The following is a 23,469-nucleotide window of genomic DNA, read 5'->3' on the forward strand; positions in this document are numbered from 1 at the left end:
GCAGGTACATTTACATGAACATTTGCACAGTTTTGTTTACACAAATGAAATGCTAAAAATAATCATAATAAAATAAATAAATGTAAAAAAAAAACATAATATGCCTTCAGACTCTTCCCACTGAATTCTTGGTCCTGAGATGGAATTTTCTGTTAATAAAGTCTGCAACGTGATCAGCTGTGGCCAAGCTTTTTGAAATACTGCATGCAGGAGAGCTGACACAAATCAAACATCACAGTTCTACAGTCATGAGACCTCTGTCTTTGGGACATTGCAGCTCATCTTTTATACCTTCACACACACACACACACACACACACACAACTTTCTTTCCCACCCGCATTGTTGCTGGGCAGAGAGCCACTCCCACTATCTTTCTCCAAGAAGCACCTGGCGCTGGCCTCCCTGGGAATTTTCATATAGTCAGCCGATAACATAGTTGAGCATGCTACACCATGTCATATTGACCTTCCAGTAAAGGCTATGCAAAACTCTACGGTGAATTTCAAACCACCTAAATCTGAATGTCAGAATAAACTAGAATTTTTTTTCATCACAGTCCCAGCAAGCCGATCCATGCTGATCCATCAGTGAGTCCTACCTGCAAAACTGGATAAACGAAACTATTGCTTATCACTAATATGCAAACACATGTAAAATCTGCAGCAAATGCATGCAGGAAGGATTACTGTACTTTAGACCACAGCTAATAGGGATCCTATAAAAGATGAAAACACATGATTACAAGTTTCCCACCTTCCACAAGCATTGACATTTCACCTGATGCTTCTATCTGTTTTGATATCTCGTGTTGAAATCCTCAAAGAGTTACTAAATGAAAATGTAACATAGACACAATGCACTGCAATAAATGCTACTCTTTTAAGGTTTGTCCAACCTTTTTAGTGTAATTAGAAAGGTGTAGGATAGAGGTGTGGTGGAGAAACATAAAGGTGTTTCTGTTCTCTGGTGCATAATCTGAGGGGGAGGAGTAACAAGAGCAAATAAAAGCAGCAAAAGATCGAGTTCAACATTGAATAAAGACAGACTCTCTCAGCTAAAAGGAACATGGGGAATGGTGAGATCGTTTAAACACATATTAGCATTTCTTTTAAATGTCATCAGGTGAAAGGTGATATGATTTCATGAACTTTTTTGTTTTGTTTTTAGGTAACATCACTTCAGCTGCAAATCAATCCTCTGGGCTGGAAGCAGCTTCCAGACACATACAAACAGCCTCTATTGTCATCTACTGTGTGATATTTTTAGTTGGAACTCTGGGCAATGGTTTGGTTATCTATGTGACGGGCTTCAAAATGCAGAAAACAGTTGAGACAGTTTGGTTTCTCAACCTGGCCATAGCTGACTTCCTCTTCACAGCCTTTCTGAGTTTCTCGATTATTTCTCTCTCTCAGAGTCAACGATGGCCTTTTGGACAATTCATGTGCAAGCTCAACACCTTTGTGAGTGTAGTCAACATGTTTGCCAGCATCTTTACTCTGACGGTGATGAGTTTGGATCGTTATTTGTCCATCTGGATGGTGGTGTGGGCACACAACAAGCGCACAGTCTGCAAAGCTCAGCTCATATGTGTTGGTATCTGGGTGATTGCTGCGGTCTGCAGCACTCCTTATGCCACTTTTCGCACTGTTTCAGAAAGCAATGGGAGTCATTACTGTCAATATAATTTGACAAGCAAGAAATCAACATGGAGTCTATATACTTTTCGCTTTCTTATGGGCTTTGTGATTCCATTCCTGGTAATACTTGTGACTTATGTAGCCATAGGCATCCGTGCAATGCGCATGCCGAGAACAAGGCGACAGAGATCTCGCAGAATCATTTTCTCCATCATTTTTGCATTCTTCATCTGCTGGTTACCGTTCCATGTTTTGAACTTTATAGAATTAAAGGCTATGAATAACCCAGACCTCTGGACCATTGTTAGAATCATGGGTCCTCTGACTGTGAGTCTGGCTTTTCTGAACAGCTGCCTGAACCCCATCCTCTATGTTTTCATGTGTGAAGAATTCATGAAGAAGCTTCAGCAGTCCATATGTTTTGTACTTGAGAGTGCTCTGGCAGAGGACCACGTGTCATTTATGTCCACTCACTCCATGTCATTAGCCTTGTTAAAGACTTTCCAAAAGTCAGACGCTGCTGCAACTTCAAACAGGACGGACACGGCCGATTTGAAATCCTTCACAGAAAGCAAAGTGATCACAGAGGAGACACCGAGCACTGAATAAGATTTCAACATCAGCCAATGTAAACTGAAATACATTATTTTTTTAAGCAAATCAAACATAGTGCACTCATGCACAGAACTGTGTTAATGTGTTAATACGTTACTTCATGTTAAAGCACAGATTTACTTTTAACTGCTCTTACTATTGCAGGGAGTGCTCTCACTGTACTCTCTTCAAGTGTAAGAAAGAAAAGTTACTACTTCTCTGATCAATCTTAGTACCAGAAAAACTATGTGGAAGTGCTGCAGCTTTGGGTTGTAATTATTAATTTATTGATTAAAAAACCAATGTAACTTTTATGTGAATTTTTTTTAGACTTTCAAGATTACATTTAATAAGTTTTCTATTTGTGTACATAACTTTTTCATGTTTGAGCTTATTAGGCCATGTTTATTAGTATCAGCATCCATTACCAGTGTTGGGAAGGTTACTTTTAAAAATTTATTAAACTATTGATTACAGAATACATGCCCCAGAATGTAATTTGTAACGTATTCTGTTAAGTTACTCAATGAGAGTATAACACATCCTGAATATTTTGGATTGCTTAATACATTATCATGCTTTTTACAACTACATGAATGTACTATTGCTGTGTGATTTATTAATATTACTGAAGGCTACTCATCATACCAATACCAACTAGATTTTTAAATAATATAATATAATATAATATGAGTAACATATTAATTTATATAATTAATTAATATAAAATGAGCAACAGTAGGGTGGGCGTAGAAAACTATTTCTGTATCAGATATGTTTTCTTTTTGTCTGCTTTCAGAACTGCACGTGATTATTTGCAGCTACCAGGTTGTTAAAGTTATCCATCAAGTCTAACAGTCTGCAGTCTATTATGAACTAACCTCAGCTAAAGCCAACTAATAATGTTAGCTCGGTGCCGAGTAGCCTTCAGTAATAGTAATAAATCACACAGCAATACTACATCAAAGATACTGAGGTGGCTCATAACCAGGTGGCTACCACAACTAAAACAAGGTAGTTGCAGTAGACTAATGTTAGTTTTGTTTTTGTTTTTTTAAAGAACTTGCTTCCAGATGTTTCTTTAAGTTGGAGTCTTTTGACCCTGAGAGCAGCTTGGTTGCTGGCAAACAGAGTTTGCATTGAACGGTCAGATTTCGCCCATCCCTTTCTTCTTTAAATGTGAAATTATGTCGTAATTTCCAAGTAGGGAATGTATTCCTGCCCGTGCACTGCTGGCTTTGTTGTGCTGGCTCCGGGTCCATTGTGCTATGGACTCCGGCAACATTAACAGGACGCTTACATTAGAGCATCTTATTGTGTGTTTGTTTGGGTTTCTAACAAAGCATGGAATTACCAAAATTAAAGAGGGGATAGGCTACAAATGAAACAAGAAAAGACCGCTGTGTAATCAATTTATTTCAACAAAGTAACTGTATTCTAATTATAATCTTTTTAAATGGTAACTGTAGCGGAATATAGTTACTCATATTTTTTTATTTAAATATGTAACACTGGTACATGTATTCTGTTACTTCCAAACACTTTCCATTAAACTGTAATAATAGATTTATTAACACTTATTGCACTTTTTTCACTTTTTTAACACTGTAAATAAAAAGGTACTCGTCAGTTTGATTACCACTCTAAGACTAAAAGATAAAAAACATTGAAATGTTTTAGCTAAAAAAGAGTTTTAAAGAGCATTTGCCTAACACGAGAATCAATACTGAACTGTAACACACAGAAGCAGGGTACACCGTTGGTATATGGCCAGTCTTTCACAGGGCTAACACAAACAGCCAACCATTTGCACTCACATTCACACCTATGGGCAATTTAGAGCCACCAATTAACATAACCCTACTAATTGCCTGTATTTTTACTTTGGGATGAACTTTTTTGGTCTGAGAACATAGATAGTTTTTTCCAATGTAAAAATATTCAAATTTGGAAGAATGGTGTACAACAGAGTTCTTTTGTCACTTAACCTGTTTTCAAATTAAATAAGTGTAAACTTTATTCATACTTTTGTATTTCCCTGTTTGTTTCTCACTTCCTGTTTTTATTTATAGTTATTAGTCTCCTGCATTCTGAATTTAGCTGTACTTCCCTCCTCTCTGTTTCCTTGATTGTCTACAGCTGTGACTTCTTACCCTTACTTTTCCACATCCCTAGGTGCACTCCAATTGTCCATTTTGTTTCGGAAGGTTCCTAACTGAGAGACATGACCCTAACTAAGAGACATGACCCAGAGGTATCTGTGTGGCGACTTCACTAAGAGCTGTTCCAAATACTCCAAATAGAAAGGAGCTTCATCGCTCTCTTGATTGCTTCCTTTAGCATGGCATACACTGGACCATCCTTTAAGAAAGGAGAAGAATGCGTACAATATAATCCACAAGATAAACTAAGCTTGACAAATGTGTGCAGTGATGTGTGTGTAATTTTTGAAGACTCACAAGCACATGATCCAGTCCACACACAAATATAAATAAATATATAATCCTTGTAGAACACCTGGTAGAACAGAACTTAGCATGGAAGAAGTAGTTGATAACGATGGAAAAAAAATTTAAAAGTGAAAAGGTATTAGTAAAAATGCAAACAAGAAAACAAAATTAAAAGTAGATGAAGAAAAATGTGTCCGATTATGCGAAGTTAGCTGTTCGGGATGCACCAACAACAGTAGTACTAGAAGCCCTCACTGTCTTTTCATCAATCTAATTGAAATTGGAAAATTTTAATCTATCAGAATCAGAGTACTTTATTGATCCCAGAGGAATCACTGGTCACAGTTGCTCCAAGTCAGTAAGAACAGTAACTAAAGTAAATTAAATAACATGCTAGTTACAAAATACAATCATGATGGGCTGCCTAGACCAAAAATGCCCCAGCCCTGAATAGACCAATGTGCACATTCTAACTACTGTATTTCACAATGCTGCCACCTTGTGACCAACGTCACAAGTGATCTCAAGAACCGACAATGCCCAGAGCCTTTAGCATTCCGAGAGGAATTTCAATCCAAACCTTGCACCTTGCCACTGGGGAGCTTCTCAGCAACCTCTGCCCTCTTCATAGAGGATATTTTGATTGTGAATTGGAGTTCCTCAAAGTTATCTTTCCACAGTCTTTGTCAGCAACTGTCCTTCCTGACCATACATGACCTGAATAAAGCCTTTTTTTCCCCTTGTGGTATTAACCCAACCGTTTGTCAGAATCTCCTTGAGGTGAGCTGAAAGTCCTCCTGACCTACTCACACAAGTTTTTGCTTGTGTTAATTCAGAAACCACAGCCCTTTTGGCCCTTCACTACCCATCTGCTGCTTCAGAAGATCCAAGGGTCAACCAGGCCTAGAAATCCTCCTTCTTTACCCTGACCAGTGTAAACCACTAGTACCTAGCAGTACATCTCATCCTTAGGTTGCCACCACAACAGGCACCAATAACTTTATAAATACAACCTCTGCTTGCTGGCTCTGCAATAGAGGTCTTAAACATGGAGTGAAAAACCCTATGGACTGGGGCATCTGCCAGACACTCCTAAATTTTCCCATTTAGGTTTTCCAGGTCTGCCCAGACAGCCTTCACCATCATGTAATCCAGTTCACCATTGCTAGTCACATTACCCAAGTATCCACAAGACAAAGCCTCGGATGACAGAATTATAAAGTCAATCATTGACCTTTGGCCTAAAGGGGCACTGACACCAAGCACACTTGCAACCTTGTGCTTGAACCTGGTTAACTGGTTAACCTGCTTAACACATAATAATAAAGCACCATACTGATTCAGAACAAACACGCTATTCTTCCCATTCACCCCTCTCAGGTGTCCCTGTAATTGTGCTTGTGAGTGCCAAAGTCTTGCAAAAGAACTGTAGCTGGCAAGATATTCTGAACTAAGATATTCTGAACTATAGATGTGATATTATTTGTCCTTAAAAGTAAAAATAAAAAATAATGAATTGGCAGGTGTAAATAGGCTATTTGCAGAAGATGTACAGTCATGTCTTTAAAAAACTGGTGGAAAACATCGAGCAAAGACCTGACACAGGACCTGAGAGATGTATTGGACCCTTCAGTTGATCCATCTACTGTTCACTGAAACTTCATCAGAAATGGTCTCAGTGTAAGGGTAGCTGTCAGAAGCCGTCCTTAAGGAAGGGAAGTAGGGATAAAAGGCAGAGGTATGCCAAATTAGACAAGAACTAGACTGAAAAGCAACAACAGTGACAACAGGTCTTACGAAGTAAAGAATCCAAATTTGAACATTTTTTGTTCAAATGGTCGTCAATATTCATGGAGGGGGCCTAGAGTCTCACAACAGTGTTTCTAGCCACTCAGCATAGAAAACACAGTGGAGGCCCCGCCATGGTTTGGTGCTGCATTACCACCAGTAGCCGTGACGATCTTGTCAAAACCGAAACATGAACGCAGAAATGTGCCATGAAAGTTTGATCCGCCTTGCAATATCACCTGGAAAGCAGGCAATTCCCATAGCTTTATTTTTTCAGCATGATTAAAGTAACAGTAAAAGTATACCTGGATAGAAAAAAAAAACTGTTGGCCTTGGAACTGGCCTCACCAGAACTCAGATCTCAGCAATATTGAAGCAATGTGGGATCATCTTGACAGAGAACAGATGAAAAAGACAGCTAACTTCCCAAGTGGAGCTTTGAATGTTCTTCAAAAAGCCTGGAGAACTACACCTGGAGACTACTTAAAGAAATGACAAGAAAGCTTGCCTAAGAGAGTCCAAAATATAAAGTTATGAAAAGTGGCTCAAGAATTTTGCACAGTTGTGTATTTTACTCTATACAAAATGACATGCAAATTTTAAGACATAAGCAGGTTTTGGTACTTCATCAATGACTATTAAAGTGTGACGTGAATACAAATGAAAGAATGAGTCATGATATATACCTCATTACCTGCAGGATGCTCGTTAACATATGCCAAGATTAAAGAAGTAAAACTAAAAGTGGAAGAGATTTATATTAAAGCACTTTAATACACATTTCATTAATCTTGAGATTTTACAAGTCATTGTGTCTGGAAAGTACTACTGATGAAACAGTTAGACGTATACACTAGATTTTTACAAATTAATAAAAAAAAAAAATGTACACGCTTTTCTATGAATCAGACTGTGTAGAAACAGGTGTATTCAAGCACTGACTGCTTCTTTCAAACAAAGTCCTCTCTGTACTGGAGAGCTACAGAGTAGCCAGTCAGTGATCATAGAGCTCCTTCATTTCCTTAAGGACCTTTATGCTCTCACTGTATCTTAATTGATTCTTGTTGGAGCACTCCTTCCATCTTTGGAAAAAAAGAAAAGAAAAAAGAAATATTTTAATTGTGCACCTTTTACCTTTTCATTGAAATAAACTGAAATTATATTATTTTCCTTCTTAAAAGATTCATAAAAACTTTCATACATGATGCTTGCTACATAACAAAATCTGATTTTAAACATTTCTAACTGAAAATTCATACACAGTTTTCATCCAGCAATAACAATATTAGAAGGAGGAGGAATGGTAGTTCAGAGGTGGGCTAAATGTTCAATTTTTATGAGCCAGCCTTTTGAAGTAATTTTCCCACAACTGCTCAACTGTGATCGCTCCTTTTGTCCAGCTGTTTCCAAATGAAACAGGCACATACTAAATTTTACTGTTTAGTCTCCCTTCTTAATTCAATAAAGTTATTAAACAGCAAGTCGCACTCATGGAGGATCAAAGTTTGCAAAGCTATATTTTGGGTCCCATGACAAAGATTACTTCATACCCACAAGACGACAGCTCGTCAATCACCAAAGACACTGAACAGAGTAAACACTGGCAGATGAACTTTAAGTCTGAGCATTATTGAAGGTCATATTTTTACATTTGAATATCCATGGCTCAGTTTATTGTAAAACCTGTGCCCTTGTTTTATCTTTTCTTTCTTTCTTTTGACTTTCTAGAGTCACTGAACACGCTGACTGGCTGGCTTTGCACAAGCTGTGAAATCAAACTGTGAAAGGTGCAATGACTAACTTCACAAATCCACCTGTTTGAGCCCAAATCTGATCAGATAACATATAGGTGTCTTTCAGGAATACTTAAAATTTATATTTAAATTTATATCCTTTATATTAAAAAAATGCATAGAATAACTACACCGTCTGTTATTGACAAATGTTGTTTTTGTGAGGCAGTTTTACTTCACAGGCACATTGGTTGTACCACAGTACCACACACAGCTCTGTGCTGAGCTCACACCTTGACATTACAAGGAAAAAATAGTTTTGTTTAAAAAAAATGCTATCTTTGTTTATGTTTAGACGATTAAATATTAATTTATTATTTTAAACATGTATTACATCATCTTATAATCTTATAATTTGGATTTCAACAGTTATTCAAAACAGCTCATTTATTCATTTCTTTGTTAGCTCTATTCAGCCTGTTGCTGTCCTCTTGTGGTAAATCACGCTGTAAAAACTTTTCATTATCCATTAAAAGATTTGACATTTGCTTTCACTCATTTGTACCTGGTCATTAGTGTTACACCCCTTTCTCCCTAAAGAGTTGGTGAAATTAATAACATCTGAATAAGTACGTCCAGAGGTGAAGCCTTGAACAAAGTTAGTTGTTTACAGTGTGTGACTAAATCATTTCAAACCAAGAACATATTATTTTTTGTCATAAATGACTTTTCAAGAAAAACATACTTTTGTCTTATTTTTTTCCAACGTTCCATGTGGTCACATATGAGAGAACCTGACACAGCAACATCTGTCAACTGTGAAAAGAGAGGTAGTTAAAATTTATGGGTTTGTCTTACTGAAGACCTTCATGTATGAACAGATCTGTAAAATTAAATAAATCACAATGCAATAATAACTTTGGTGAAAGGCATATTATACAAGAACCTTGGTAACAGTTGGTTTTTCAGTAGGTGGGATCCTGAGATTGATGGGTTCACCAGAGGAGTTGATTGGACAGGCGGTCGGAGGAGGAAGTCGGTAAACATTCTGACCTTTACCGTTGATTGTGTCTGTAACCTAGGGCAAAAAAAAAAAAGAATACTACTAAACGCTTATTTCCAATAACAATACTTATTAATGCCATAACATGCCATTTTGTTTTTGAGGAGGCATTGACTAAAACAAAAGTACGAGTACACAATCAGATTCAATCAGGTTTCAAATACATTTTATGCACCATTTCCTCTCACAAACAACCTCACTCAAAAATATTGTCACCGTAGGGATCATCCATTAAAAACAATTTCATTATGTCTTATTCAGATAACGTTGATTAAAACATGTGTAACAAGTCAGTTACATTTGCACTAAGGAAAACAAAAGGAGACAATAGTTTGGCACACAGCGTACTGCAGTTACTTTGAAAACAATTAATTTAATTACATTAGACCTTGTGAAATATTAATAATAATCAACTTATGAGACTGCAAAAGAGATAAGACCCTTTAATAGTAGATGTGGCATAACCTGTGCTAACCGCTAACTAGAGCAAAGGACCCCAAATTTGTGTTGCACTGGTTGCTGCGCCCTGATTGTGTGTCATCTTTTGTGGCCGCTCTACATATACTAGATGCGTCTGCTCCTTTTCATTTCAAAACATGTATGTCTCTGACTTCATATCGTCTGCAAGATGTTTAATTAAAATTTAAAAAAAATGTGTTGCTCATTCATAAAGAACAAAGCTTTGTAACTATCCTACTAGTGAAGAGCGTGTCGTTTCCTCAACACTGCTTTCCTCTTAGGCCCCCAGAGTCGTTGAAATGAATTACTTACTCAAAGGCTCTATAGATCCCTATATATGCACATAAACCTGTGCCAAAAAATTCACAGAACTCAGATACGCACAGAATGTTTCCCTTCATTATTTGGTTAAACTTAGAGCAGCTGTAGGCATCGTTTCTATTGGTCACGTGAAGGTAAGTCACAGCACGCATGCTTTGGTTGGCACAGTGTGTCCCTGTGTTTTTTTGTGCATTTGTTGGTTGTACATTTGAATAAAATCTCCAGCATCTTATCCATTTATGACCCCACCTCTTCCTCTACCATGCTCTGTGGGGAGCTGGGGGAAGCAGCTGGTTCTCGAACGGAAGGATTATTCCTCATCCATGCACGGCAGATAGGATACAGTGGGGTGGCGGTGTTGAACTGAGCCAGATCCACACTGCGGTCAAACAACTTAATAATGTAAGCATCTAGTAAAGGGAGAACAAGAGAAAAATTAATTAAAGGTAAGAAAATGGTCACAAGTGCAACAGACAAGATGGTTACACAGTAACCAAGGTACATCAAAGAAAAATTCCAATCATTTTTCATTCATTTACTTTGTTTATGCTGATTGCTTTCTGGAATGCTCTCATCCATCTCTTTTCGCTTCTTTCTCCGGTGCTGTGGAAATCGAGCCGACGGTCTGTAAAAAAAAATAAAAATTTTAAGTAATATATTTTTGGAGCTTAAAAGAGATTCAAACTAATTTCTCATAGAATTTATGTAAAATTATATTTTCATTTCCAGACAAACAGATAAAAAAAGTCTAAATATGCCCTGTTTTAAATGCCCTTGTATTTCTTTGTGAAGCACTTTGTGATCTTTGTTTTGGAAGGTGCTATATAAATAAAATTTTACTTACTAAATAGAAAAAAAGTTACTGACAAGTCAAGTTTAATTAAAACATAAATACTTGCCTTTTTCCAGCCGATGTTGGCGATAAATCCCTAGAGACAACAGGTGGAATATGCATAAATTGCAATTAAAAAATAAATGTTGAAATAAAATCATTGAATCAGCACACCCAATTGTAAAATATTATGTTAGTAGATCATTAAAAAATAAATAAAACCAAAATCACTGGTCCATACTTGTTCAAAGAGTCGGCTGACAATTTTCCTGGATCACCTTCATTTTGTTCCCTGCTGAAAACATCTTTATATTAGTTTTGTTATTAAGAATAAATCAATTCTGTAATAATTATATGCAAAACAAATAATTTTGCTAACCTTTCATTTTCACTCTTCTCTACCAGTCCCTTTAAGACAGCATCTAATTTGCTGCGTGCACCAGCCCCGTCTAAGTCTGCAAAAGTAATAATGAAATAATTAATGACAACAACAATACTCACTTTAGGTGACACTCGCCACCTGTTACTTAGCTTTTAAGAATCCTGTATAATCCGAACCACTCAAGCTTACAAGCGAATGTACTCCAAAACAATCACAAGAATTTATACCACACAAAATTTGGAAAATCTGAAACGTTTTCAGGAAATATTGAGAGCTGCTGGTACCTGGCCTTTCCGTCTTGATCTTGACATGTTGCATTTTGTCCGCCTTTCTATAAACACCCCGTGGGAACTGACGGACTTTTAAAACCACACTTTTGCTGTTTCGATTCTTTAGATTTACAATAAATTATGTTTGATTCCTTGCTAACGGCGCCGTTAGCCAAGCTAGCTGTGTAGTACCGTTTACAACCAGTTAGCTGCATTAGCCATAACCACTGGTTAACAGTTAAGCTATATAACGTTATTTACGTTTAGCTATTAAAACCATTAAGCAAATAACGGTTATCCCTATCGACTTCCATATAGTTAATAGAAAGATACAGCACAATAGTCGTTTATGATTTATACCAAGGTTTGTGGAGTGATGGCCAAACTACTGTTGCTAACTTAGCTTATTTTTGACAAACGCATAACCTTACTAGACTTTCCTCTTCCGCGCGCTGCCAATTTCCTATTAGCTGATTGGTGCATGTGCAAACAGGGCCGCCTATATGATTGGTCAAATGTTATATCAATCATTTTTAATTCGTTCCCTATTGGCTGTATGTCGTGTAGTAAATAACGTTCGGGATACACAACAAAAGCTCTCTTCCACTGTCATCGAGAATGTGGTGGGTTTGTAAAATAAACGCGAAGTTACTATGTTTTTAGTCAGAACGTTAAATTTGAATGATAAATAGATGTTCATAGAGCATAACGCAGAAGCGTAATTTATATTCTTAAAGGGAATTTCTGGCATTTGAAGTAACTTTGTGTGTAGACAAGTAAACTCGGAAGAGTTTAGTAATGGGGCCATCGTCTTTTTGTTAGCTAAGTAATCCACTCAGATTAACACGTCAGTCCAGATATGATTTGGGGTGCACGAGGTAAACCAAGCCCACGTTGAAACTGTGTGCGCTTTCTTGTGGTCGTTGATGTCTCATCGGTCACCTCCAAAGGTTGCTATGAATTCCAGGTGAGGATCTAATGACACATTTTGTAGCACCCTAAACAGAAGAAGTTATAGTTAGTAATATGTGTTCTTCTTACAGTGGACCTGTGCTCACAAAGCAGAATCCCTTCCCACCAGCACCGAAAGTGAGGACGGCACACTACCACCCATCCAGCAACCAACCCCTTTCAAAGAAAGAGAAAAAAACTGTATGTTTTATTTTAAAAAACACTTAATATACTGTAAGAAAAACAGATTCTCATTGTGATATATATATATATCCTTTTTGTTCTTCTTGCAGACACGAAGTCCTGTACGTTTAAACCAGCGATCCAGAACAAAGTTACATAATCTAAACCGAGAGAGCCAGCAGCTGTCTAAGAAGCATGACCGTTTTTCCTCCATTGATGGACAACCTGTTCTTAAAGAGTCCCAGGCCTCCACTGTCTTTGAATTCTGTCCTGATAGAAATACTGCCTCATCTGACATGGATGAACCCATACAATCTGGAAAAATGGGGAATTCCAGTGTTTCCCAAGTTCAAAGATGCCAGGAGGATTCTTTGCTGGCAAAGTATGTTTTAATGCCTTCTGTAATTTTCTTAAACAGAACTAAAAAATAGTTTCACAGTGACAACGGGACAATTTTTCATGATTAGATGACAATGTCATAGTGACCCAGATTATTTTTATTTCATTTTGCATGTGACTTCTTGTAACTAAATCTGACCTTTGCTTTGTCAGATATGTAGAGCGTTTTCGCCATGGTCGGCCACAGAGTCGAGAGGAGCGCCATCAGGTGGCTTCTGCAAGTGGAGAAGAGCAGGCACCTTTTTGGTGGATGTCACATTCATCTCTCAGCAGTTCAACACCAACTAAAACAGCAGACGAAGGTGCACTATATTTACGGTCATTGGTGTATTTTATTCCCCGTTACCAGCTGCTTAATTCTATCAAATCTTTCTGTGTACTGCATTTCTCTGAAAAGATGTTATCCAACTTCTGAAAGAGGACCAGGATGCTGCTCTTTATGATCCATCTGCACAGCGTGACCATAACAGATCCCCTTCTCCCTACAGAGGATCCAATAGTGTGAGTTGTATTTATAAGCTAAGAAGAAATAAGCCATAATTTATCAATTTTTGCAGCAAATCTGCTTCTGTTTCTTGAAAAAAAATAACACATCCATAAGATCGGGGGGAAAGGCACCACCAATTATTCAGTTTTTATTGTTTGTGTATGCCGTCACAGTGGATTATAGGGTTTACATTTACCCTTGATTTACACCACACATGTCCAAAGTGCCTGGGATTCTGATTGTCTGCAGAAGCAACACTTTATTCCAACTAAGTTTGCATATAAACATTTCCATTTCAGCACCACACTCCATTTGGAAGTCTATGTGTTTACTAAATGCCTGGGTAGTCGCCATTTATGCAACCAGATTTGACACGTTGTTCAGCCTGCTAAGAACAAATGCATCACCCATTTAATTAAAATCCTGCAAACATGTTTATTTATTTATGTATTTATTTGTGAGGATTTATTTACACTGTATTGCAAGTCTTTTTATGAAAAAACATGTTTTTTGTTTCCCAGCTTTTGTCCGACACATCCCAGGGTGAATTTGATGACAGGGAGATCCTGCACCTTCAAAAAAAGGCCAGCAGACTTCTTCTGAGGGGGTATGAAGAGTGTTGAGCAATATTAAAGCTAAATGGCTTCAGTTGTAGTAACTTTTTTTTTTCTAACAGTGAATGTTCTGTGAGTGATGGATCTGTCCCTGTCAGCTCAGAGGGGCTGGGATGCTCAGATTTCTCCTCTCCCATCAGTATAGATGAGCCAGTGAAGCAACCTTTGATTCCCAGTTTATTCAAAAATACTACTGGTAAGGGAAGAGTGTGGACTAGAATACCTTTTGTTATTTATAGACAGATTCTATTTTACGTGCTGCTGTGTTTTAAACTGTGTGTTAACATTTACAGCAAAGGCCAGCTCAGACTCAGCTCATGGTGTGTCCTTCCAAAAATCTGTCATGCCTTCTTTGGTGCCTCCTACCCGTCCAGAGGAAGACATATTGTTCCAGTGGCGTTTAAGGAGGAAAATGGAGCAAGCCAGAGAGAGGCCCCTGTCTGTGCAAGCCTCCAGTCCTCATGCATTTGGTTGGCAGTCCATGAGGTTAAGCTATTCCTCCATCAGTGAACAAGCTTACAAGGTTGGAATCAAACTGTTTGTTACATTATCCATATTCTTTGCACAAATTTACAGAATAACATTAATTTGCTCTTCAGGAACAGCAGGGTACCCAACCCCCTCAATTCTCACAAAGAGATACTCATTCACACATCACTGCTGCCCAGCCAGAAACCACTGAGGCCCAGAGGTTCTGTCCCCCAGCTCCAGGCCCTTCGCTATTCCCCACCATCAATGTTTCTGGTTCAGTCCCTCAGCCGCAGAGCATTGCCCATGTTCCTTCCCACATGCATTTTCTCTGTGACGTCTTGCCATGTCCCATCCAGTCATCTCATGCCAAAGTGCACCAGAGCATTTCACAAAGGTTAGACGAGTCACAAACCAAAGTTCTTCACAAAAAGACCCAAGTCCCTGAAAGCCTTGGAGAATTAACTCTTTGTGAACGCATGTCACTCACTCTACCTGCGCCATCTGAGAGAGAGTGGCCTAATCACCAAAAAATGTCTGAGAAGAACAAGAAAAAGAAAATGGGGATGAAGCAATCAGAGGTAAATGGGAAGGAGGAAGCAGCACTTGCTAGAAAGCAAAAGAAATCAGCAAGGTGAATTATTGAAACATGGGCACTGTTTAAAAGTCTTAGTGATAAAAATATGTGTTTGATACCGTTAACATTTTGTGGGATTTATTCTTCACAAACAGGAATTCATTACATCAAAAGCTTCCCAAAAAGGTCACATCATGTAAAGAGCAGCAGCAACCAGAGAGAAGACAGGAGCTTCCCAGTGAAAGCTGTGCTGGTGATCATGAACCACCACCATCTCCTATCCGCAATGCATTAGGACAGGTAAACATGCAAATGTGCAATTTTATTTCTTTATTTGAAGCCACAGAGGCTGTGTGCATATTTGGTCTTTTCCGTTTTTCTCTTCTCCCACATTTGTGACATCTCTGCAGTATATTTGATAAAGTGAAAGAAAGCTGTGTGTTTGTTCTCAGACTTTGGCAATTTATGATTGTTTACAAATCTTAATTAATCATTTGTAAAGGCCATTGACAGATCTGGTCTTTAGAAGACTGTATATGAAATATTTAAATAAAATACACACAAGTTTTTATTGAATATAATTACAGGTCTACCTTCACTATGCATGTCCGCACATCTTTTTTTAGATGCCACACTAGTCATAAGGTTCAATGTGATCAAGGTAATTAATATGCATTAACTGGGGTGTTTTCATTTGACCTTAACAGGTAGTTTCAGAGGTACTGTTTCCTACGGTGGATTCCTCTTCTCCAAAAAAGATTCCTGTTTCATCTGATTCTCCTTCCTGCACCGTCTCTGCACCTTCACCACCGCCAATTCCTCCAAGCAATGCGCTGAACTCTATGGAGGTCATTTCACAGCTGCTGCAAGAGGCCGAAGGTAAGCTTATGGTGGCAAAAGGCACCAGTCTTTAGCCCGTAAACAGCTGCGGTGATTACATAAATAGATGATTTTTCCCATATTTTAACCTTTTAGTTCAAAAACCCTACAACTGTTTTTTTTTTTTTTTGTTGGTGTATTTTTTGTGTCAAGGGAATTAACATAGAAAAAAAACTGTTATCTCAATCCTTTTTTAAGCATAAGCTTATAATAATGTAGTATCTGTCCTCTCACTCAGATTAAACCTTTTGTTTTAGATTCGGATGAAAAAGAGTTTGGAGATGATCCTTTGTTACAAGTTCTTCGCAAACAGAGAAAATGGGTGAAGGAGCAGATCAGGTAAAACTGAATTAGATTATCACCATTACTGTAATGATTAGAATCCTTTCCTGTTTATATTTCTAGCATTAATTTTTTCTTATAATCTATTGGAATCAATTGACAGTCATGTAAATAGAGTTGATTACCAGAAAAAGAATGATTTTTGTTGTTGTTGTTTTGTTTGTTTGTTTTTTTGTTAGTGAGGTGGACTCCATCTTAAATGAATTCGTGGAAGAGCAACAAGTTACTTGAAGAACATCAAGAGACAGTTTGTGTAGTCACATTTATTTATTTTTTTATTTTATAAAGAAATAAAGTTAATTTATATTTTTGAGGACATTTTTCTACAATAAAGGTTGGAGATGTGTCTCAGTGGATTATTATTCACAACACTGTGCATGTACAAAAGTTGCACACAAAAAGCAGGAGTTGGAAATGCTAACAGAGAATATTTACAAAGTAGAGTGGTTACTTGAAACATTATGTAACATTGAGTACTAGCAGAGCAGTATATACAAACCTTGGAGTGCAGGGAACATTAGAACCGTGCCAGGAACAGAGCAGATGTGTGTTTTGGCATATACCAAGTTCTGCTGGGAGTGCAGAAGCTTGAAGTTATTGCCGTTTTTGTCAGTGACCAGTGACCATAAAGGCTTCCGCTGATTTATTTTTGTGTATGGTAAGGATGGCAGAGGTTTTAGTGTCGCCTGTTAGTGCAATTTAAGTAAGAGGTGTGTAGCTCTGAGTGTGCAGCATAGGTGCAGATATGATAAGGATCCCATCTGGAGAGACCGCCGACTCCAAAGCCATGGTGTCCACTCCTTTTGGAATGCGGTAGCGACGGTTAAACTGCCGTGTTGTAAATCCAGGACCGTCCTTCTAACATAAAAGAGATGAAAAGTGAGACGTGTAACACAAAAATGGAGAAAAAATATCCATGTACCTCAGCATACCAACCTTTCTCTCTTCATGCTTTCCTTGCACTTCTACAAAGTCTCCTATGACTTTGACGATCAGGTCCTCTGGGTTGAAATGTTTCACATCAACTTGAACTGTAAATCCGCTGTCATCACAGGTCACCTAACAACAGGAGTCAACACTTCTGCATGATTAAACAAGACATAAAGTTCTTTACAGCAGCCTGCACTCAGTAGATATCCTTAACCATATTTCAGTGTGGGGAAACTGAAAACAGCTTTTCAATAAGATGTGGATCTGACTGAAAGCTCAGAAAAATGTAAAGGACTCCTTTTTTTTCTTTTACTTTAAGCCAGGGGTTGTCAAACATGTCCAGGGGCCAGAATTGGCCTGACAAAGACTCCAGTCTGATCCGCTGAACTTCTTTTGAAAATGTGGAGGGGATGCTTTTTTTGTGTACTTTTACCTGTCTTTTTGGTGGTTTAACAGCTTTTACTCCTGATAAATACCTCCCTCATGGCCATTATTTCTGCACTAAAGTATTAAAAATAAATAAATCTGTGAATAAGTGTTACTATTACAGGACAGTACGTAATAGGACTCTTTCTGTAATTTTACACATTAATTTTTTACAATTTAAGAGCCTTGATGACAGATGTCTTAAATTTACTACAGCAGGATTTCTTTATCAGATGTATTGTTTAAATTCTTTTTTTTTTCTTATACTAAGATAAATCAGGGATATCTTCCGGTTAAACCTCTTTACATTGACAGAAAGGGGAGTTTCAAAGGTTTTACAACACAGCCTGGCCTTAAGTGGGTATGTGGTTCACAGTGTAAAATTAGTTAAAATGAGAACCATGGACATTTTATACTAACATATGTTAGTATAGAATGTAAATAAATTAAGTGACCTACCTCTGCAGAGCTGGCATTGTCAGTCTCTGGAATGATTAATTTTGGGGACCAATTATATTGTCCATAAGTCCCGTAGAGCCGTGGAATAAGAGGTGGTAAAACCTTCTCCCAGGGGATACCACCAGCTGGCATAGTGGGTGGCAGGATGAAGTCCATTTCTAGTAGGCACAAAGTTTGAAAAATCAAGAGCTGACTAAACAGCAGTTAAGCCTACAGCACCTGAGGCTAGCACATAAAGCACTGAGCAGTTACCTTTGCTTAAATTCTCTGCGCAACGAGTGGAAAGAAGAGCTCTAGTTACAGCGCTTGTGTTCTCTGTGCTTCTCTCCTCTCTCGCCTCTTGGCTCCTGGATGAGACTGACTTGTTGCGTGCCGCGTGTTTTATAGTGGAGTTGCATAATAAGTTGGGAATTCATCCTTGGACACCTTGCTTCTGTTATGTTCTGGACTGCGTACCCTTGGGTGTTCTGGCATGGTCATAGATAAACGTGTAGGCCTATTATTTTGAGAGTGACACAGCTGTTGCAGGCTTATTGTTAATTAACGTTGTTATTGGCCATTATCAAAGTTACAGCATGCAGCCTTTTTACACGGTCAGTGGCACCAACGCGGATTATTCATGTGTAACTATCAAAGCTGTTAAGAGCTATATGCCTAAGGTTGGTTGTCAAGGAAGGTTTGTCCAAAAATAAATTCAAAAGACGACGTTAACCCTTGTTGGTTGACACCAGACGGACAGTGACAGCAGGGGCGTGCTAAACACATGCTAGAGCACGTGTACTGCCAGTAAACCACTGTCCTTCCCCATAGTTATGAGAGGTTTTTTAGACCTTTAGCAATGTAATGTAAACATCATAAAATACATTTAGATTGCATATTACTCGAGTTTTGGCTTATTTTTATTGAGTGCCAAAATTTTAGATTTCACTGTAAAATTTTCATTTTAACTTTTTTGCTCTACATAGTCAGTTCCCCGGTATATCTCTGACCTGTTGAAAGCTCGTTCTTCTTCCCAAACACTTAGGTCTTCAGGTCAGAGGTTGCTGTAGGTCACATGTACTAGTTTCAAAATTCGTGGTGATCGGGCTTTGCAGGCAGTGGCACAGAGGTTGTGGGATTCTCTTCCACCGTCTGTACAGACTCCACTGACTCTTTTAAAAAGCAGCTGAAGACATTTCTATACAGAAAATCTTTTAATGAACTTGTTGCTTTATGTTTTCATTTTGTTTTACATTATATTTTTTATTTCTGTTTTTTTAATGTGAAACAATTTTACCTGTGAAAAGTGCTGAATAAATACATTTTACCTACTTACTAGTTCTTTTCAACCACTTCAGTCCTAATACATCAGATTTCGTTTAGATGAGTCAGTTTTATAAATGGACTGCCTGCTTTACTTAGTGTACCCTCTGTGTTAATGCTTTTTGTTTTTAGTGCAGTTCAGTGAAGCCAACTGTTGTATATGGTTGCCACGTTTCCCCCTGTTAGCAGTGTCATTTAAGCTTGGACTGTGACTAAAATTGGCTCTCAATGTTATGACTCATAAAGGATGACAGGGAAGTGGAGACATTTGGAGGGATTAACTTATTGGATTTCACAACAGGCGCCAGTGGTCGTCTGGGCTTTGGGAGATTTGGCATATGTGACAATGAGAGGTATATACATTCTATAAGGAGACAAAACAGTTCACTGATCACATATGACAAAAAACAAAACACAACTATACAGGTTTGCGTATAACAATATTCTAACAACTTCCAAATTCAACTGAGTAAGATTGGAACTTGGCAGCATTGTGGACACTTTTTATTTATTCACACATAAGTAAAAATAGTGCACAATCATACCATACCACAATAAACAGTTCAAAGACAAAAAAACAAAAACATTAGTGAGTTGTTCATTATCTTATCATTACAAAATTTCCATGATCATAAACATTGCCTATTTCAAAAGATGAGTTACCCTTCTCTAAAGCCAAATAACTTACTCAAATGTCTTGGTGAGCACAGAAATGGTTTTGGGTCTTACATTGTTTATCTTGTGAAGATAGGTAACATTTATTCTTCCATTTAGTTGGATTTAGTTGACCAGAAACCAGGAAAACAACTGCCAAAAATCATTCACTGTTGTTCAGGGAGAAAATTCTTTTGGCCCATTACAGTGGATCATTAGTTTTACTGAAAAGACTAATCAGTTGAAATGAGGGGAAAAAAAAACAACCTCAAGGGATACCTAGGGGAATGGTAAAGGAGAGGTAATCTCCCACCTCCCCCCACTCTGCTCTGAAGTGCTGGTATATGGTGATCCACGTGGTGAGCACTGCTACCCATAACAGTAACCCTAGCGCCGAACGCTTCACATCTAGACGGACAGACAGAAAAACAAGCAATAAAATTAGTTACTGTCCAACAGTGGTCAAAACAACACAGTACAGTATCAAGTTGGCTGCTTAAAGCACTGCTTTAAAAACAAACAATACATACATGGTTATAGGGCAGTATTTATTTAAAAAAAAAAGTGGATAAAACCTTTCTCAAGTTCTTATAAGAAAATTAGAATTTAAGCCCAAATTATTCTATACAAGGCCACATTATCATAAGAACTATATTTGTATAAATATAGCAAAAGTACTTACTATATTATTAAAAACTAATTTATTTTTAAAATCCTTTTTTCCCCTTTTAGGTAAGAGATCATGTATATTGATGAATACAACTTCTGTAAAAAAAACAAACAAACAACCAGATCTAAAAAGTTACTTGGTCAACTATTTCTACAAAAACAAACTATTTCATTTTCTCAAGCATTATGAAAAGTGCAGTATTACCCAAAACTCTTTAAATAGGATGAAGACACACTTTGTAATGTGCAAGCATGTAAAATGAACATGGAATTCACACTGACAACCTTTGTCAATATCATATGTCATGACTGAATGTTTATTGAGGAAACAAATTGAATCCTACAAGAGTGACATCCAAAGAACAGCTACTGAGAAAAAACTACAAGACTGAATACTGAATACATTTTTAAAAGGTTCTGAAACTCACATGCTTTTATCTGTAGCTGTTCAGTGTAGGCTGGCTTTAAGAAGGCCTCCCGAAAAAACCAAACAACATTGACAAGCCACAGGAAGGGGAGAAACGCAAAGCCACCTGGAGAAATAAATAAAAATATTAAACAGAAATAATCATTTACTAACCACTGAAATATTTTTAGGCGCATTAGTTCAAAATTTTGCCTTAACTGAAAAAAAGACTCACAGCCTGTGGAACTAACCTAGAATAAACAAAACAGGAATAGGAGGTACAACTGTATAAAAAAGGAACATGAGGATAAATATTAATACTCTCACCTAGATAATATTTTCGGCAAAGGCTGAGCTTCTCCTCATTGGGCAGTCGCTCCAGGTTCATAGTGATATTGTACGTTCCTGCACACAGAAAGAAAACAAAACAGATTACAGTGCTGGACTAGCTCTGTCCAGCATCCAAAAAGAATGATTTTTTGACAAATAAAAGAACGCTTGTTATACAGACATTTAAAACACGCTCTTCCGCTGATTCTGAGACGATAATAAATCCGCTTTTTACTGCTTGACCGCTGAGCTAGTTCCTCAGATGACTGAAAAATTCACCTCAAGCTAAAGTTAGCAATCGTTAGCTTAGCAACGTAACATAAAGGCGTTACAAAATCGCTTGCTGTAAGTTTCCAGACTAACTCTCCAGATTGGGTAAATGTCGTTATATAGTGTTTCCAAAATTATGAATATCGTACATTAAGGTAATAATGTAATATCTTACCTTATCGTTTCACAACCAAAAGTTAAAGAAAAACAAAACAATCAACACTTCCTCCTCCTTCTTCTTCAGAAGCTAGCTTCTTCTTCTTCGAAGGCTAACGCCAAGACTGAGGTGTTTCAGCGCCACCTACTAGGCTGTTCATCAGATTGCAGATTCTGCAATCACAGAATTTGAGACTGCTCCCATCCCATAAAGAACCTGTAGACCGTAAAAAAACATTTTCTACGGTCACTGGTACCGATAGAAACACCTTCTATTATTATTATTATTATTATTATTATTATTATTATTATTATTATTATTATTATTATTATTTCTCTACATTTTATTTACTAGTCCCGTGCCCCTTAAAAAAATATCAACAACTTAGAGTACTGCAGTGCCACTATTAGTACCCCTTGCAGTAAACTGAGAAATGAACAGGCGCTCAATTCAAGAGTATCTGTTCCAGTGTATCCTTCTCTTGACATTTTCCAATTTGCCCTGCATTATGTTTTCTTTATTCTGAGCACTGTTGGTGCTTTTGCTCCCATTTTAAAAAGTGCCACCTCTACACCATCCTGTTTAAGTGACTAGTTTAGCCCCAGTGTCTGCCATTTCCGAAAATAACACTGACAATCATTTTCTTCAAAATATAAGTATAAAATTGAAATAGAAAAAGGGAGAAAGTATAAGATATTAAGAAGAGAAAATAGATACTCAAATACAAATTTATCATAGAAACAAAATTGGGCTGATGTCAAAATAAGTAAAAAATGATCAAATAATGCAATTCATTTTACAGCCTTCTTATCATTTGCAAGTTTTAACAACTTACTCAAGAGTTTAATTTCATTCAGCCCTCTGTTTGTGCATGGTTTGGATGTAAAATACCTACTTTTGGAAATAGTAATACAAAATAAAAAACAAAAAAATATAGCCCTGATAACGCAACTAACCAACCTTTAACCTTTTTTTTAAAAACTCTGATGTTACCTGAATATTTGCATAATATATATTATTATTATATTATATTCCTTAACCTGATCAACCAGGTCCTCTTATATATGGCATGATCTGCAACTCCGTTAATTAATTCCTAATTAACAATAAATAAACTAAGTGAATGAAGGTTTAAACACCTTCATCGTTAGCCTTTCATTATCGCAATAAGGATTCATACTGCCACCTAGTGTTTGACTATGTGTATAGTCAAGAATGCTGGTAGATGTAACGCATTTAATTATCAAAACATTCATTCAGTTATGCAGGCTTAACGCATTTCTCCTTCAATTAAATTTCATTTCAGTGCTACCTCTGTCAATACTGTTAAATGGAGCGATTAAAAAAGACGGCCACTGCTCTAATAAATGAGCACGAAACTCACAATATTGTGCTAAGTTGCCATCTCTGCTTTGAAGATGATCTTGAACGCTGTT

The 23,469-nt window shown here is 37.4% G+C and overlaps 5 protein-coding genes across 9 annotated transcripts; 2 read left to right on the top strand and 3 right to left on the bottom strand.

Moving 5' to 3' along the window:
- The first annotated feature begins 890 nt into the window (after positions 1-890).
- On the top strand, positions 891-3,607 carry LOC146508090 (C3a anaphylatoxin chemotactic receptor-like). The gene is made up of 2 exons (XM_085178238.1): positions 891-1,077; positions 1,170-3,607. Exons 1-2 carry the CDS (start codon positions 1,068-1,070, stop codon positions 2,246-2,248), a joined length of 1,089 nt encoding a protein of 362 aa, XP_085034364.1. The 5' UTR covers positions 891-1,067; the 3' UTR covers positions 2,249-3,607.
- Positions 3,608-7,225: 3,618 nt separating this feature from the next.
- On the bottom strand, positions 7,226-11,685 carry lin37 (lin-37 DREAM MuvB core complex component). Of its 2 annotated transcripts, none has more exons than XM_085178244.1 (9): positions 11,546-11,685; positions 11,259-11,334; positions 11,121-11,171; positions 10,947-10,976; positions 10,587-10,672; positions 10,297-10,457; positions 9,151-9,282; positions 8,950-9,020; positions 7,226-7,553 (listed from the first exon to the last, which is right to left on the bottom strand). In XM_085178244.1, the coding sequence occupies exons 1-9, from the start codon at positions 11,577-11,579 to the stop codon at positions 7,466-7,468; spliced, it is 729 nt and encodes a 242-aa protein (XP_085034370.1). In that variant the 5' UTR covers positions 11,580-11,685; the 3' UTR covers positions 7,226-7,465. The 2 variants fall into 2 exon arrangements, with proteins under 2 accessions (XP_085034370.1, XP_085034369.1); XM_085178243.1 differs by having other exon boundaries at positions 11,121-11,174.
- A 348-nt stretch (positions 11,686-12,033) lies between these two features.
- On the top strand, positions 12,034-20,477 carry proser3 (proline and serine rich 3). 2 transcript variants are annotated; one of them, XM_085178233.1, is made up of 14 exons: positions 12,034-12,153; positions 12,481-12,497; positions 12,574-12,682; positions 12,775-13,046; positions 13,217-13,365; positions 13,461-13,564; positions 14,072-14,157; positions 14,227-14,360; positions 14,458-14,687; positions 14,764-15,266; positions 15,365-15,509; positions 15,917-16,088; positions 16,346-16,427; positions 16,610-20,477. In XM_085178233.1, exons 1-14 carry the CDS (start codon positions 12,034-12,036, stop codon positions 16,659-16,661), a joined length of 2,175 nt encoding a protein of 724 aa, XP_085034359.1. In that variant the 3' UTR covers positions 16,662-20,477. The 2 variants fall into 2 exon arrangements, with proteins under 2 accessions (XP_085034359.1, XP_085034358.1); XM_085178232.1 differs by lacking the exon at positions 12,034-12,153 and having other exon boundaries at positions 12,161-12,497.
- On the bottom strand, positions 16,679-19,894 carry hspb6 (heat shock protein family B (small) member 6). 2 transcript variants are annotated; one of them, XM_085178246.1, is made up of 4 exons: positions 18,498-19,894; positions 18,246-18,403; positions 17,367-17,489; positions 16,679-17,285 (listed from the first exon to the last, which is right to left on the bottom strand). In XM_085178246.1, exons 2-4 carry the CDS (start codon positions 18,399-18,401, stop codon positions 17,130-17,132), a joined length of 435 nt encoding a protein of 144 aa, XP_085034372.1. In that variant the 5' UTR covers positions 18,402-18,403; positions 18,498-19,894; the 3' UTR covers positions 16,679-17,129. The 2 variants fall into 2 exon arrangements, with proteins under 2 accessions (XP_085034372.1, XP_085034371.1); XM_085178245.1 differs by having other exon boundaries at positions 16,679-17,288.
- On the bottom strand, positions 20,027-22,185 carry psenen (presenilin enhancer, gamma-secretase subunit). Of its 2 annotated transcripts, none has more exons than XM_085178247.1 (4): positions 22,052-22,185; positions 21,604-21,681; positions 21,299-21,403; positions 20,027-20,609 (listed from the first exon to the last, which is right to left on the bottom strand). In XM_085178247.1, exons 2-4 carry the CDS (start codon positions 21,662-21,664, stop codon positions 20,470-20,472), a joined length of 306 nt encoding a protein of 101 aa, XP_085034373.1. In that variant the 5' UTR covers positions 21,665-21,681; positions 22,052-22,185; the 3' UTR covers positions 20,027-20,469. The 2 variants fall into 2 exon arrangements, with proteins under 2 accessions (XP_085034373.1, XP_085034374.1); XM_085178248.1 differs by having other exon boundaries at positions 21,604-21,727; positions 22,052-22,166.
- Positions 22,186-23,469: the final 1,284 nt, after the last annotated feature.

This window comes from Neolamprologus multifasciatus, chromosome 11, assembly GCF_963576455.1.
Source record: "Neolamprologus multifasciatus chromosome 11, fNeoMul1.2, whole genome shotgun sequence".
Classification (NCBI taxonomy): Eukaryota; Metazoa; Chordata; class Actinopteri; order Cichliformes; family Cichlidae; genus Neolamprologus; species Neolamprologus multifasciatus.